This window comes from Hemibagrus wyckioides, linkage group LG09, assembly GCF_019097595.1.
Source record: "Hemibagrus wyckioides isolate EC202008001 linkage group LG09, SWU_Hwy_1.0, whole genome shotgun sequence".
Lineage (NCBI taxonomy): Eukaryota > Metazoa > Chordata > Actinopteri > Siluriformes > Bagridae > Hemibagrus > Hemibagrus wyckioides.
In genome coordinates, this window is record NC_080718.1 from 22,251,960 (window position 1) to 22,269,263 (window position 17,304).

Here is a 17,304-nt window from a genome sequence, read left to right on the forward strand (position 1 = left end):
ATTTAGGGGGAGAGAAAAGGCAGGATGATAACTCTCTTGCAGACAAAGAACTGTCAAAATTTTATGAAGATGGCTTTGAAATGGAAATGTGTAACCGCTGCTCCTTCAAAAACCGCAAGCTAGGATGTCTACCATACTCATCACACTTATCTCCTCCCTTCCTCTGCCGAACAGGGCTCGGGCTTTACTTTGCGGTCGGCCACTTTCAGGATATTACTCTTTTTGCCTCTCTCTCTCTGATTACAGCGAGAGGGCTGTGGCGGCCAGCGAAAGCCTTACCGGATCTCACATTAAACAAATGCACATGGCTGTCCTCTGGATCGTGTATTGGTAATTGCTATTCCTTTGGCAGAGCCAACAGAAACCAGCAGCTTTCTGCAGCTCTGGTTTGGCATCCTGCTGACTTTTTAGACCTTGACAGTCATTTCATCGTCATGAACCTACAGCACACAGACTCTGATCTGCAACGCTGACCTTCCTTCAGCCTGCTACAGGCTCTGGTCAGGACGGCTGTGTTGGTATTGGAGGCAGGGTGGGGTGGTGTGCAGTTTTGTAAGTGTGTGGTTTGGAGCAGAAAAGGGGTTCCTGCCATGCCTGCTGGAACCAAGTCATCTGCAGCCAATGTTCTCTCTCTCTCTCTCTGACAGTTTTTTTTTTTTTTTTTTTTTTTTTTTTTTTAAAAAAAAAAAAGCCTGACAGGTCTCTCGTCAGTGCAGAACGTTCGAAAGAAGAAGAAAAAAAGGAACCAGAACCAGGCGAGGGTTTGCTCGGAAAAACGTTGTGAAAGAAAACAAAAAGCTTATTCACGTTGGCCGCAGTGGAGAAGGACTTACGTGAATCGCACACATGCCAGATTAAAATGCAGCACAATGTATACAAAGCGTCAGATTCTCTGCCTAAAGAAAGAACTTACTGGAAAGTGGTTCAACAGACAGAGAGAAATTTGAACTCCTTGTTCTGTGCTACAGAATTCATGCAAAGCTAGGTGACAAGAATATTCCCATATTACGCTGTTTCAGAGACATACTCCGACTTGGAATATTCCAGACGCCAGACTGTTTCGTTTGGCTCTCTGAAGCTGAAGTTGTGCTGATGCAACTTGCTTAAAATATTGGCAGTGGTTAAAGTTAGCTGCACCTTTAATAATTGAGTGAGTTTAAATCCCTAAACTAAAAAGCCTCCAGTGCTGAGTTACCTTGCATGGCCCTTAACCTTCAACTGTATCCCATTTCACCTCTCTTTGAATTAAAACAGGAAAATATATATCTAAAAGTAAGTGGAGTCTGGCATATATATATATATATATATATATATATATATATATATATATATATATATATATATATATATATATATATAATATGGAATAAAACAGAACAGGCCATGCTGATGTGTCAAAATAATCATTAATGGGGTGGTGCGATGCAGACCGGAGTTACCTTTTCCCACACAGACATTTTAGTTTTAGTAATTATAAGATTTTTGTTCATTTTTTCTCTCTCTGTGTCAAGTCCACAAAACCAGTTCATGTTATCATATGCATTATATCATATGCTTTTTTCTTCTTTCATAGATTTACATTTACGGCATTTGGCAAACACCCTTGTCCAGAGTGACTTACATTTTTACTTCATTTTATACAACTGAGCAGTTGAGGGTTAAGGGCCTTGCTCAATGGCCCAGCAGTGGCAGCTTGGTGGACCTGGGAGTCAAACTTACAACCTTCTGATCAGTAGTCCAACACCTTAATCACTAAGCTACCTCATCCTCAAGACTAAAACATCACCAAGACTTCCAAATGACTGTAAACCTCAAATGATAGCACCAGACACTGGAGACTCTTTTCAAACCTCAACTTTCTGACCAATCAGAATCGAGCATTCAGCTGCACTGTGGTATAAATATATATAGAGTGACTGAAGTAGACAGGCATCGTTCTTATTCGGTACCTCTGTTACCAGACTCAGGCTGTCAGTTTCTTGAATATTTTGGCCACCTTCCAAAAACTCCATTTCAGACTGCACTGTGGTCACTTATCCATGGAAACTGTATAATCAAGTCCAGACTATAAATCCACATATTTTCTATGGTAGATTATTCTGTAATGGCATGAAGGCACACAAAGCACCGAAGTCAGACGACACACACTGACACTGTAACAACTCCATAACAGAGTAACTGTAATAGCCTTAATAAACACCCTCGTCTGAGTTCCAGCGCCAACGAGAAGATCTTGGCCGTCAGACAGATGTTGTGTAACAGAGCTGGCTGTATGCGCTTGTTTGCGTGCTTGCGGTCGAGAACTCGCTGTAAACGGTTCATGCACTTTTCGGTTTTCGGTGGTAATGCATTCTGAGTGACTTGATTGCCTGGACTGAAGTAAGCAGAGGCACACAGTCACTCTTTGTATTTGCTTGCAGGTCTTGAACCTGCTGTTTATTTGGATTGGACGTCCGAGTATTAGGATGTCATTATAAGATATGTTGTAAAGTAAATTGAGAGTTCTTTCTGAGATGTATTGTTTCTCTTGGGAGCATATATTTCTTGCTACTTTGTCAGCTCCAGGTTAACAAGGAAGTGAATGAAAGCATCTCTTTTTGTCTTGGAGTAGTGACCTTTTCTGACTTTCTTTTCCCCCGATCTAAGAATTTCTGGCTAGAGTCCTGTAGAAGTCGTGAGTTGTTTTGATGAAACGGGATAAACAGGGTAAGAACCGCTTGAGCTCTTGTTAGGAATGTCGCAGTTTACTCCAGATTTCTATTGACATGTAACATTTAAAGTAATTACCTCTTCTATAACAAGCACACTTAGCTCCTTAATCGTTTAGAAATTAGTGTTGTGATGGCAGTTTGGCAAAGACAGCCGATCCCCTAACTTCAGGAACAAGGCAACCTAGAGATCTGGATAAGGAACTGCACTGTGCTCGAAGCTGGATTCCTGTAGCTGAAATCAGATCTCTGAATTGGATTGCAGGATAAAGCAGGGCCTATCCTGCTGAGATGTTGGATTCTGGCAAGATGGTTGTCTGACCTCAAAAACATGGTTGATTACTGCTCTGGCACAGAAAAAGACAAAAAATCTCTGCTCTAATATGATTTAAGCAAGAAGATTCTGCAGAGCATGGCTGTTCCTGAAGGAAATAACCAGCTTCTTGTTAGCCTGTGGGATGTTCAGAGTAATTTATTGTTATGTATCTTAATATTGAGCTTGAAAGCATGTTGCTTCTCAGATAACAAGCCAAAAAAGGATAGCGATGCTGAAACGAATACAAAGAAGATTTAAAGGAGAGATGTAGCTGATTATGGGTAGATTATTTGGGATAAACAGATGAAGTTTACACAAGCAGGAGGGTTTTACTTTTAACAAGTCAGACATGAAGCTTGTGAAACAAACGCTTTAATGTGGACATGAGGCTCTGTGCCCATGCATTTCCAGCATTTATTCATTCATTAATTCTTAGTGACTGCCTAGTCAGGGTCAAAGTGGTTTCAATTATACTGCATTTACTGTTTATTTATATTTTTGGAAGTAGATCAAGATTAAAAACACAGTCCTGCACACATCTAAATTTTCGGCAATTGGCAGGCGCCCTTATCCAGAGCGACTTTCATATTAACTCATTTTATACAACTGAGCAACTGGGGGTTGCTCAGGGGCCCAGTAGTGGCAGCTTGGTGGACCTGGGATTCGAACTCGCAAGCTTCTGATCAGGAGTCCAACACCTCTACCACATCCTTCACAACCTATCCTTCAAGCGTCTCAAATTATTAGAAGTATTTTTTAATGTTAGGTATTTATTCTAAAAGTTATGTATGAAGGCGTACACGTGTACTTACGTGTGCATGGTGAAGCAGAACGTTTAAAGCCTTTCTCCAGCCTCCTAGAAAGATCAAGTGGGTTTGTTTAGCCATTCCTCTGTATAGCTTGTATACATTGGCATGAAATGTCATTTCTCCAAGACAAATAACTGTACGCAAGACTACTTATAGTACAAATACACTATAGTGTGAGACGAGTGCGGGAAAAAAGAATGGACAGAACAGAAAAATGCAGTAAATATGCAGGATATAGGCTCTAAGCTGTAAACTATTTGGTGGTATAGCAGCAATATGTATAGCGTGCTGTGAAAATTTGCCATTCGTATCCGATGAAAGTCTTCACAAGCTCTTGCATATCAACGAACGTGTAGTATATAACCTGGAAATTTAGGACCATGAGCCCATATGAACCCATATAAGCTATAGAGATGTGTATCCATTTACGGTTAAGACAATACCACTTTGGGCTTAACTCCAAACACAGAAATGGATATTTGTATCACTAAGCAGATACAGATAAAGAGAGAGACTTTTTATACTTTGAAACAGAATTTTTATCCCCATTGTTTACACTGCTCAAACGCTACCCGGTGTCAAATATTAATCCTAGATATTCAGAATCGGATGTACATTCTTAAACCCTGTGTTAATGTTCTTATTAACCATGACTGGATGAAATACAGTGTGTGACTTCTTTAAATGAAAGCTTGTCTCACACATTTGCATCAGTGAGTAATTTCTGCCAGTCATGTGATATGAGGCAGTTTCTGATTGGGTGTCTGTTGCTATTGTAACACGACGTCATCTCACATTGTACATCATAATGCAGGGTTAACACCCTGAAGCACTGCTTACGGTGCTTTACACTAAGCAGTAAGCAGACGATGGTAGCTCAATTGGTTAAGGCTCTGGGTTGTTGATCAGAAGATCAGCAATCACTGCCAAGCTTCTGCAGTTGTGCCCTTGAGAAAGGCCCTTAACTCCCTCCCCCCTGCTCCGGAGGTGCTGTATTAGGGCTGACCCTTCACTCTGACCCCAACCTTTTAAGGATGGAATATGCAAAGAAAGAATTTCACTGTGCCGTAATGTATATGTGACAAATAAAGGCTACGTTTAGAAAAGTACCCCAGGGTAAACAGCGATTCTAACCCTGCTTTAATTATACATGTGATTACTCTATATTGTGGCATTAAAAGAATAGGATAGAATGACACAGATAGAGGTTAGAATGACGATAACCCGGAGTTCAATGCCTAATAGTCTCTTTGCATTACACATTAGCAAAGACGTAAGGAAGAAGTGGAGAAGATGCGTAGAAGATGTGGAAGAAGTGGAGAAGAAAGAGGAGAAGTGTAGGAGAAGAAGGTGCCTTGCACCACTAGTGAAGAAGTAGAGAATAAATGTGGAAAAAGTGAAGATGTGGAGAAGAAAGAGGAGAAGTGTAGGAGAAGGTGCCTTGCACCACTAGTGAAGATGATGTGGAGACGTGTAGGAGAAAAAGGAGGAGAAGTGTAGGAGAAGAAGTGGAGAGAAAAGAGAAGTGTAGGAGAAGTGTAGAAGAAAGAGGAGAAGTGTAGGAGAAGGAAAGAGGAGAAGTGTAGGAGAAGGAAAGAGGAGAAGTGTAGGAGAAGGAAAGAGGAGAAGTGTAGGAGAAGGAAAGAGGAGAAGTGTAGGAGAAGGAAAGAGGAGAAGTGTAGGAGAAGGAAAGAGGAGAAGTGTAGGAGAAGGAAAGAGGAGAAGTGTAGGAGAAGGAAAGAGGAGAAGTGTAGGAGAAGGAAAGAGGAGAAGTGTAGGAGAAGGAAAGAGGAGAAGTGTAGGAGAAGGAAAGAGGAGAAGTGTAGGAGAAGGAAAGAGGAGAAGTGTAGGAGAAGGAAAGAGGAGAAGTGTAGGAGAAGGAAAGAGGAGAAGTGTAGGAGAAGGAAAGAGGAGAAGTGTAGGAGAAGGAAAGAGGAGAAGTGTAGGAGAAGGAAAGAGGAGAAGTGTAGGAGAAGGAAAGAGGAGAAGTGTGGGTGAAGGAAAGAGGAGAAGTGTGGGTGAAGGAAAGAGGAGAAGTGTAGGAGAAGGAAAGAGGAGAAGTGTGGGTGAAGGAAAGAGGAGAAGTGTGGGTGAAGGAAAGAGGAGAAGTGTGGGTGAAGGAAAGAGGAGAAGTGTGGGTGAAGGAAAGAGGAGAAGTGTGGGTGAAGGAAAGAGGAGAAGTGTGGGTGAAGGAAAGAGGAGAAGTGGAGAAGAAGAAGTGGATAAGAAAGAGGAGAAGAAAGAGGAGAAATGTAGGAGAAGAAAGAGAAGTGTAGGAGAAGAAAGAGGAGAAGTGTGGAAGAAAGGCCCCACAATGATAAAGCACTAGCCATATGGATCTCTGCAGCTTAAGCGCATACATTTCTGCTTACTTATACATTCTGGTGAACCACAATCCAGGTTGTAAGCACACTAAATACCTGGCTGAAATCTGCCAAAGGAAATATTTGGATGTCTCCTGTCTCTTTGTATTCTTAACCCAAGTCTTCACTCCAGTTGGAATAATGAGGAACATGTTTTCCAAAATTTCTTCAGTTCATATTATCAGCATTCTGTGTGAAAGTCATCCCCCATACTGCAGTCTCCCATAATGAGCTCTAACTGAAGGAAATGTCCATTTGTGCAGTGATTTAAATGTCCTGTGATTTCCTGTTCGAGGAAAAAGGGGGCCAGAGTTGCACTTTATTTAGACTTTCCAAATAGTCACATGGTGGTGTTGCATGCTTTGAGGGAAATATGTAAAACTGTGTTTTAAGGGTGACAAATTAAATGTAGGTTAAAGAAATCTTATGCAATAAATTAAATAATGTTTAATTACATTTTTCTTTGTTACAGCAGCAATATTTAATACAAGATGTAATTCAACCTTTTAAAATATTTAATATAATTTTTAATTATAGAAATAATTAAAATGGGGTGGAAAATCCTGTGAGATTTTATTTATTTATTTTTATTTTTTGTGATTTTTATGTTCATTCTCTCAGACCAGAAAGCCTGCGTTCCAGTTGATAAAATCAAGTCTTAAATCTCTGAAAATTGATTTTTCGGACTCGTAACTTCCACTAGCAAGTGCATCCACTAAGTAGTGATGTTCTTGTGTTTATTGTAAGGACATGCTCTTTTTGTAAACTGAAGTATTTAGTGTTTTGGCTGCTGTGTCATCACGTTCGCATTTACACAGCTGCTCCTCTGAAGGAGTCTATGGGTTCAGCCAACATGTTCCCAAATCTCCAAAAACACTCATCACCCCAAGCTTAGGCACGGCCGCGGCCATTCGAAAGCGAAACCGCAGAAAGCAGAGAGGCGGTAAAACGCTTTAGTGAACGCAGCACGCTTAGGGGTCACGCTGTAAAAAGACATGGGATGGAATTTGATTTCCTGAGAATGAAGAAGTGAGATGCTGAAGTGAGCGCTGCCAGAACCCACTGCTGTGATATAGTACATGAGGAGACGTGAAAGATAAACGTGTCCCAGAATCCTCAGCACACATGTACACAATGAGAGATGCATGTGTGTTTGTGTGTCTCACTTTCTGTCTGTCTCTGTGTATGTTTGTCACTCTTTTTCTGTGTGTGTGTCTGTGTCTCTCTCTCTGTCTGTGTGTCTCTCTTTGCCTGTGTCTGTCTGTGTGTGTCCCTCTCTCTTTCTGTCTGTGTCTTTGCCTGTGTGTGTGTGTGTGTGTGTGTGTGTGTGTCTGTGTCTGTGTCTCTCTCTTTCTGCCTGTGTCTTTGGCTGTATGTGTGTGTCTCTCTCTTTCTGCCTGTGTCTTTGTCTGTGCCTTTGGATGTATATTTGTCTGAGTCTGGGCATGACTTTCAGTCTGTGTCTATTTCTGTTTGTGTCTCTGTGTGTGTGTGTGTGTGTGTGTGTGTGTGTGTGTGTGTGTGTGTGTGTGTGTGTGAGAGAGAGAGAGAGAGAGAGCAAGAGAGAGAGAGTGTTAGGGTCCTGATGAGAGCATAAAATTTCTATATATAAAACCATATATGATGAGCCGTAGAAATAGTGACTGTGCTTTTCCTGTTCTCTGTCACACTTTTTATTACATTTTCCTTCCTTCTGTTCTTCCTCCCTTTTGCCATCCTTTTCCTTCTTCTCTCTTTGCCCCTATGTCTTCATCTCATTCTTCCCTTTCTTCCCCTATAACTTCCTTTTCCTCCACCATCTCCTTCATCCCCTCTAACTTTCCACCCTTCTCTTTCTCCTCCCCTCTGCAATCATCTTTCCTCCTCCTGCTTCTCCTTCTCCATCTTCTCATCATCCTTCTCCTTCTTCTCCTTTGCCTCCTGCTTCTACTCTTCCTCTGTCTTCTCCATCTTCAACTTTTCATCCCTCTCCACTTCTTTCTCCTTCTCTCTCATCCTTTTCTTCCTCCAGCTCCTCCTCATGCCCCTCCTTGTAATCATTCATTCAAATTGTTCCTCCTTCTTCTCCTTCTCTTCCTCCCCCTCATCATTCTTCTTCTCTCTCATTCCTTCTCCTTGTTCTCGTTTTTCACTTCCTTCCACCTCCTCCTGCAACTTCTTCTCCTCTATCCTCTTATTCTCACCTCTTCTTCTTCTTTTTCTTCTTCTTCTATAGTTCCTCCTCCTCCTCATCCATCTTTTCACCATTCTAACACCTCCTTATTCTTCACTTTTTTCACCCTCACTTCTTGCCCCCTTCTTTGTCTTCTCCTTCTCCTTTTTCATTTCATTCTTTTTTCCCCTGCTTCTCCTAAAATTAAAACAAGTGTGTACTATTAATGTATCCATAATTATCCTTATTATTATTATTATTATTATTATTATTATTCATACAAGTGAATCTCAGACATTAATAGAAGCTGCTTTAAAATGCGGATGAAACAATGAAATGTTGTATACATGGGGTTCTTGTGTTCAACCCAGAAACCCAGAGCCATGGCAAGCCTGCGCTGGCTGCGAGCTCGGGTCGTGTTTATTATTCCTCCCTGCACTCTGGGTGCTTTAATAGTACAAATATTGACACTCAGGGGGAACAGCTCACTACTGTGTTAACCTTAAACCAAACAGGCACGTCTCCCTCATCTCTCCTCATTTGTAGCCAAGAGGAAACTCACCACCTTCTAATGACCGCTTCTGTATTAGTCTGCCAGGAGCAATGTTCTCAACATTGTGCTGCGATAAGAAGAAAACAGTCTAATAATCTGGTTAGAATCAGTCTGGCTACTATGAGCAAAATACTGTATGTCTGGGTAGAAAGCTGAGATTTAAAGAAAACAAACTACAGAAGGAGGTACTTTTTGATGGCCAGTGGTGGCTCAAGTGGTTAAGGCTCTGGATTGTTGATTGGGGGTTCAAGCCCCAGCACTGCCAAGCTGCCACTGTTGGGCCCTTGAGCAAAGCTATTAAACCTCACTAGTCCAGGGGCACTGTATCATGGGATGTGGTATATGGGATGTGGTATATGGGTATAAGCTGCCACTACTGGGTCTCTGAGCAGGACCCTTAAACCCTCAATTGCTCAGTTATATAAAAATGAGATCAATTGTACATTGCTCTGGATAAGGGTGTATGCCAAATGCAGTAAATGTAAATGGATCATGGCTGACTCTGCACTCTGACCCCAATCTTTGGTGTTGGGATACGCGAAGAAAGAATTTCACTGTGTTGTAATGTACACTACCAGTCAAAAGTTTGGACACACCTTCTAGTTCAATGTTTTTTGTTTAGGGATTTATTTTCTACATTCTAGAACAATACTGGAGATTTCAAAACTATGAAATAACACACATGGACTTAAGTGATCCATATGTAATGACAACAAAAAACAGTCAGTTGTTATTTTAAGACACGAAGGTCGGGTGTTCTGGAATAGTTCTTGCAAGAACAGTATTGTCAAGTGTATTTGCAAAACCCATCAAGCACCATGATGACACTGGCTCACATGAAGACCATCCCAGTAAAGCAAGACCAAAATTTACCTCTGCTGCAGAGGAGAAGTTCATTTAGAGTCACCAGCCTCAGAAATCACCAATTAACAGCACCTCAGATTAGAGGCGTTATGACGGCTTTACAGAGCATCAGTAGCAGACATATCTCAATATCAACTGTTCAAACGAGATTATTGTGTATTTCGGCCGCCTTCAGCATTGTTTTACAATGTAGAAAGAAATAAACATCAGGAAAGACCATGGAATTAGAAGGTGTGTCCAAACTTTTGACTGGTAGTGTACATGTGACAAATAAAGGCTGCTTCTTCTTCGTATTTTTGTTTTGAGGTTTTTGGATTTGACAGCAAGTGGTATTCAAGCCGTGCCCCTATCCATACTTCATTCCAAACAAATCCGGAGCCTCCATTATCCGGATCCTCATCAGGTCAATACAGCTTTTAACAGAACACATATGAAAAGTTGATAAGGTGAAAGCTGTCATGTGGACCAGGAAGTGCATTGTGGTACCAAACCCGTGACTATGTGTAGGAGGTGGTGTGAGTTTGGTTGCACTGCCACGATTCCAATGATATTGTACAAATTATGCACTTGTTCAGAAAGTAAAGTAACCTGCGTCTGTGTTTTAGACAATGATGATGGGTAATGGGGGAACATTGGGGGAGGGGGCACAGAAAACAGAGCTGAGGAGCATTACTGGACAATGTGCTCCCATGTTTGATTGTGATGATGTAGGATCAACACAAATGCACCAGGGATTGATGAAAGCAAGTCCCCCATGCTGCAAGGGAGCCCGAAACAGGAACACAGCAAAGGTGTCCAGTGTGAAAACCACCTAAATGACATGACGTCCTATTGGTGTCCACATCTTATTATTCCCAAAGAGACAACAAGCTTATTGACCAAACGTGACTGTGATTAAAACAGAAGCCAGTCCTGAGGTCTTAATGGTTCACTCAGACTCAGTCAATCAGACAGAATGAAATGTTGCTCTTGAAGATAAACTGCAGTAGGTAGTAATTTATTTTGCACGCAGTTTGACTGATACCTAACACGAGAGGTGATGGCCACATGGCCTGCCTCCTGCCTGCTGTTAACTTATTGCCATCTGATGTGCACAGCATCGATCATTATGTGAGATCGTTACATGCACACTGTGATCAGATCAGTGAGCTTCCTCCCCCTGAGGGAGTAATGATGAACTAACAACATTTGGTAGCACAGCTGGCCTTAAAAACAACCAGCGAGATGGAAAAGCTAGTTAAAGGAACAGATCTGAAGGGAGGATCCAAACATTGGGCACATGGTTTGGTTCGTTGACAAAAATCGGATGGAGTGGATAGGAGCTTTTTAACTTTAGGATAAAATGACTACCGTTTGTGATCACACTAGGAGAATATCATCTGTATCAGAGTTACATGAGTATTATATTATGGAAAATTTTTCTAATAATATAGTATTATTTGATTTGATAAAGATTTCCTAGGACGCATGGATGGGTTTCTTCTGATCTTTTAAGTACCTAGGTCTTATATCAAAGTCTATTTTTGGTTGTTCTTATTACTTTGGCTGCCCCAGTACCTTTTCTTTCTCCGATCTGTTTTATATATATGAAGCAATATATCTTTAAACATAAAAGTGTGGCAGAAATCTAGATGTCTGTCAGGAAAGATATTATTTCAGTGCCTTTTGGGATGAATTTAGTTTGAATTTCTTGCCTCATATGTCATGTTATCACATGTCACACGCAAGGCTTCAATTAAATGGGGAGCTACAGCACCCTTGTTTTATGAGAACCGCAAGATGAGCCCGCGCTTCAGAGCTATAATTTAATGGAAATGTAAAGAATTTTTAATATATGTGCTAGCAGTGTGATTAAATTGTGCTGACAGACAGGCCAGGGTCATGTACAAGCCATGTTAATGTCTTCAACTCCTCCTTTCTAATATTTCATTTTCGTTCAAGTCAGTGACGTGGCTGATTTTTAACAATTTTGCAAGTACACTTTTAATCGTTTTTACCGATTCTTAGTATTCATTTATTCATCTTCATTATCTGCTTCCCCCCAGCTGATTCCTAGCATGTCCTCTTTGAGTATCATCCTATCAGATATTTCATTTAAGCCTGCTTTTTTTTAGGTTGTTGTCTTTGTCACATATACAATACGGCACAGTGAAATTCTTTCTTCATATATCCCATCCTCGGGGGTTGGAGTCAGATTGCAGGGTCACCCATGATACAGTGCCCCTGGAGCAGGGTGGGTTGGGGGCTTTGCTCAAGGGCCCAACAGTAGCATCTTGGCGGTGCCAGGGCTTGAACCCCGATTTTTTCGGTTAACGACCCAGATCTTGAACCACTTGAGCTACCACCGCCCCAAGGGTTGCATTGCCAAGTCCCTCCATGATTTTGCAATTTTGCGATCACAGAAATTAACAAAAGAAAGAAGCTTTGGACAGGCGGGTGCATGTAGGTGTGTCTGGACAGATAAAGAGGTTGTTGCATTGACCGAGAGATACAAGGCAGTTCACGGTCTTTAATCTTAACTTTAGAAAGCAGTGTACTGTTTACATACAATTGACTTAATTAAATGTGTACACTGATTTCATGTGATCAACTCAAGTTCCATTAACACAGTTTGTTTTTGTACATCCACCATTATTTGATGATTTCTCTTTTCAAAGCTCCGAATAAACTTGAACTCTTTGCTCCTATCTGAATTGATGATTGAACCCAGGTCGCTGGAATTCTGCAATAGTCACATTACTGCTCCGTAGTTCTACCACCCGTGCGTTAATCGTGCTCATTTGATACTATAGTTATAGCTCGCTTCACTGCCAACATTCCTGTGTGATTACTTCATGTAATCGGTTTATGTTAATACTATGTGAATCGATCATGCTAAGTGATTCAGTTTAAATGTTTTGTGTATAAGCACATTTTTGGGATCTATTTTTATGTAATATTTATACATATCTAATAATGTAAACTATATTCTCATAAATCTGACTGAGGGTACGTGTTCTTCAGTGTACGTTCCCATAGATCCATGAAGGAAAAAGAAAGAAATCTTATTCATCATGTTTGTTTCCTCCTCCTATAACGAGTCAGTTATCCTCCTGCTTCTGCTGTTTCGTCTATTTAGTAAAAGATCTGAAGCACACATGGGATGATCATGTGACCTTTGAGGTTGCTCTAAGCCTGTACCAGTTTTCCAACGGTGAAATCAACATATTTGGTGTTATACTCAAGTGGTTTCCTTTTCATTTAGGAGCAAGAGGATCCCAACAAGCTCGCTACCAGCTGGCCCGACTACTACATAGACCGCATCAACTCCATGGCTGCTGTAAGTGCCCTGTTTTAAAGATTTCTCATGATCACAATCAAAAAGCACAACCCATTTTGTAATATCTTTATCTATAACTATTTCTGCCTCTCTGACTGTTATGTCATAGTAAAACCTCAGCCAGGTTCTCGACTCAGGTTACTGAACGAGAACATAGCACTTGTTCTAGAATGTTCCACAGCTTGTCAAGCTAATATAAACGCCACAGCTTTTCTTTTCACGCCTACGTGTCTAGCAATACAAATCAGTCCAGGACGCTCTCCAGTTCATAAATGAACAGTATTTATTTTTAAGCCATACCGAGCTGCCATTGTTGAATCAGGACTCTAATCGCCCCATTAGTCTACATTAGAATTGAATACAAGTGACTTGGAGAGGTCATGTCTTCCCTCCCTTCCCTCTAGAGGCACTTAACAAACGGACATATATTAAAAATGTATGTATTTTGGAATTCGCGGTATAGTTGAGGAATGATAATTGGGTTGAGGAAGATGTCTACATTCAGTGGTCCTAGTAATCCAGTCAGAATATTTAAACATCTCCGGAATTCTCACTCAACATTATATTTGACATTATATTTTTGTTTATTTATTTAAAAATTAGATTTGCAGGCAGAAGATTTTCCTAGCAACCCAGTGTTTAGAGGCCTATTCATTCTGCAGATGTTTGTGAGGAGATTATTTTCCCAGACCTGGCCAATAAACACAATCGGCACACTTCCTGCTGGGTTTTAAGTTCGAGACTACGTATAAAACCTCATCAGGTCCATTATCATGATTCTCTTAATCATTCTCACACTTTGCTAAACTGTGTCCATGAGTCTGGGTGCTTAGAGTGATTAATGACCTTTCTGATTATACGCCTATTTCTGAGCTCCTGTTTTTGTTTAAGCACAGTTAATAAAGTTTGAAAAGATCGTTTGATAAAGGTTTGCTCACTCTAGAGCCGGTACTCATGTCAGATAGCGGTGCAGTGTTTACATGCAGTTCTGGCAGGGATCAGGTTTAGTTTATAGCCATCCATCTGTCCACTTCTCCATCCATCCATCCATCCATCCATCCATACATCCAACCATCCAACCATCCATCTATTTATCCATCTGTTTATCCTTTTTTTCCCCCTCTTTTTTGCTTTCTTCCTTCCTTTCTTTCTTGCTTTCTTCCTTCCTTCCTTTCTTTCTTGCTTTCTTTTTTGCTTTCTGTCTTGCTTTTTCCCTTCCTTCCTTCCTTCCTTCCTTCCTTCCTTTCTTGCTTTCTTTCTTGCTTTTTTCCTTCCTTCCTTCCTTCCTTGCTTCCTTGCTTGCTTCCTTCCTTCCTTCCTTGCTTCCTTGCTTGCTTCCTTGCTTCCTTCCTTCCTTCACTGTAATCCTGGTCAGAGTCACAGTGGATCTTATTGTGAACACTGGGCACAAGTCAGAAATAAACCCTGGATTGGACACCAGTCCATTCCTGGGTTTTAATGAAGTTTGAAAGATGCTGAAACTCTGATTCATGGTTTTCTAACCACAAAGTTGAAATGCTTCAATGATCCTTTTTTTCAGTTTCGCATTTGTTTCACATGCACTTTCTTCAGTTCTGCCATTAGCTGCTGATGACATGTTATGCATGTGTTGGCGACACAGGATGAAAACTATCGGCTCTAATGCGCATCAGTATGCCTCTTACTCTTTAGTCACATGTCCTTCACAGTCTGCATAAATTTACAGTCTGGGCTTGAAGGAAATCAGCCTCAGCTTCACTTCTTCCTAGCAGTGTGAATGGAGGTCTAGGTAACGTCTTCTATAGTTTTATAGCAGTTGAGCATTGTTGCTCAGAAACTGCTTTTATTACCTGTCCATAAAATGGCACTTGAAGGCCACACATTGCAAGAATTGTGCAGAGTGTGTGGAGAGCTTGTGCTATGACTTCATGGCTTGGAGAGGATGTGTGTGGTGTGCTCATGGGATCTCTCTGGGTAGCTGAATTATTGAATACGCTCATTTTCCCAGTGTCTGCTTGGCCCAGCGAACTTACACGCTGGCTCCCAGCAGCCATGCAGAACACACTGTCAAGACTGATGTGGTCACGCTCTAAATGGGAACCCTACGCATCCTTTCCATCCACATCAGTCTTATAGGTATCTTTTTCATATTGGCACTGCCACATATCAAAGAATTTAGAGTGCAGCAGCTACAGCCAAGACTCAATGGTCTTAAAGTAAGTCTAGGATGAAACTGTTGCTTTGGTCTTCGGTCACAGAAGGCATGTACTCCATAATTCTTACTAGATGCATGCATTTACACTATTTATGAACCGCGACTGCTCTGCTAGCACCGAGTCAAGCCGGGGCTTGTTAATTCTCTTGTTTGTTCATGCATGTAAGCACATTCCGGCTATTTAATAATACTCAACTGTAAAAGTTTATGCGACACCTGCCAACTTTTAGCCCTGTGTTTGCATGGATTTCAAGTTTTGTTTATGTAATCACATTTTTCCCCTGCATGATGAAGAGGCTGGTCGTAGACCATCCCACTTTCTCAGAGAAGCCGGATAGATAAGGGCTCTGACCTCGTACACGCTTGATCTGGGTCATCAATCAGAGATGGCTTTGTTCAGAAAGTGCACATTTAGCCTGCAGGACAGAACTCGGCTTTAGCCGATAATCCATCCTCTGGACTTCCACAGCCTACTGCTTGCCATTTAGGACATACATATCCATTTAGGGACAGAACGGAGCCTGGGGCTTTGCAGCCGTGCCAGTGATCCACGAGCCATCTGGACAGGGACAGTCCAGATCTGTCCAATGGATGTTATGGCAGAAACAGCTGCGCAGCCCCATGGCGGGACAAGAGCCTGGATCTGGTTGAACATGAATAAGAGGACCCTGGTGCCATATCAGCAATTTTTTTTCCCCCCATAAACATGATCTATGTCTCTATATAAAAGCAGTGCCAGCCTACCAAGCATGACTCTCAACACATCCTTTGACCAAGTCAGCCAACATAAGTCTTTACTTTTGGTATCTTGGCAGAACTTAAGTACGTTTTATTTTTATTTTTTAAAAGAGTTTTAAGAGTGCACGCAAGTTATTAGGAAGCCTTTGTGAATAGGATTTAGTGTGTAGTTATAACACGCATTTGTGAATCATTTCTGCTTGGCTTAAGTCCACGGTAGAGGGAGGAAGGCAGTACAGAAGCCGAACAGAAGCCTGGGCCAAATCTAATATGCACAACTGCACTTGGATGCTATGCATAGTGGACTCGAAGCTCAGCTGCAAGCATGCTTTCATAATCAGACCCCATGACTTTCTTGTCATACTCAGACCCTGTGACTAATTATCATTACACAACCTGCGACTCAGCAGAGTTTTAATCTCTTAATTTGGAAGCCTGATGTGTTTTTGTAGAAGTTAGTGCTTATAGTTGCCAAAACTTCCATACACTTTTTTTTTCATATACTTCCATAATATGCAACAAGTTGCTTCATTTGATAATGGCATTAGAGTGTACATATTGTAAAAGCCCCATTTCCCCTCCTCTTTCCTTCGGTAACCGCCTCTAATTTGCATATTCTTAGAAGCTCTAATTTATGACATAATAAGATTTTCCTCTTATTCAGATTTTTTCAGGGGTGTGTCTCAACCTGCTTCCTAGCCCTCTAAGTCATGAATCAGTACCAAGGCTCGCTACCAAGAGATACAACGGAATATCAATCACTGTCAAAACCCAAGCATATAAAATATCTACATTTTATATGTCATGAATTTGCTAGCTTAATCATATACTGTTCTGTCATATACTGTTCTGTCTGACAGGCTCGTAGGCTAGCTAGTGGAGTTTTAGAGTTTTAGACATATATATATTCAAGTGGAGATGCTTCAGAAATTCAATTCAAGATTTAAAGGATTTTATTAATCCTGGGGGAAATTTGCTTAACTTTAGACACCGACCAATGCGGGGATCGAACCCGGAATCTCTGTGGTAGTCACGATCGCTCGCGTACAATTTAGCAGACCCTCATGCAGGATAATGAAAATATGACACCATTTCCACTTAGGAAACATAGTGAGCATTGATGCTTCCTGGTTTTTGTGGTGCATTGTGGGATTTTTTTACAGAGCGAACATCCCAGTACACTTGAAGGGTTTTGCGATTTAGAGAGAGAGCCCTTAAAATGGCCAACACCCTGCTCAGTGCCTTGACTAGTGAACTAGGGAGTTGATTGAGATGTGCCCCTGATTTA

General features: G+C 41.2%; 1 protein-coding gene across 7 annotated transcripts in view; it reads left to right on the top strand.

Annotated features, from left to right (window-relative positions):
* daam2 (dishevelled associated activator of morphogenesis 2) overlaps nt 1–17,304 on the top strand; it is a 103,289-nt gene that overhangs the window by 44,525 nt on the left and 41,460 nt on the right. For all 7 annotated transcript variants that reach the window (XM_058399892.1, XM_058399890.1, XM_058399895.1 and 4 more), the window contains exon 4: nt 13,010–13,084. In XM_058399892.1, the coding sequence (XP_058255875.1) occupies nt 13,010–13,084 (75 nt within the window). The remainder of the gene's footprint in view (nt 1–13,009; nt 13,085–17,304) is intronic.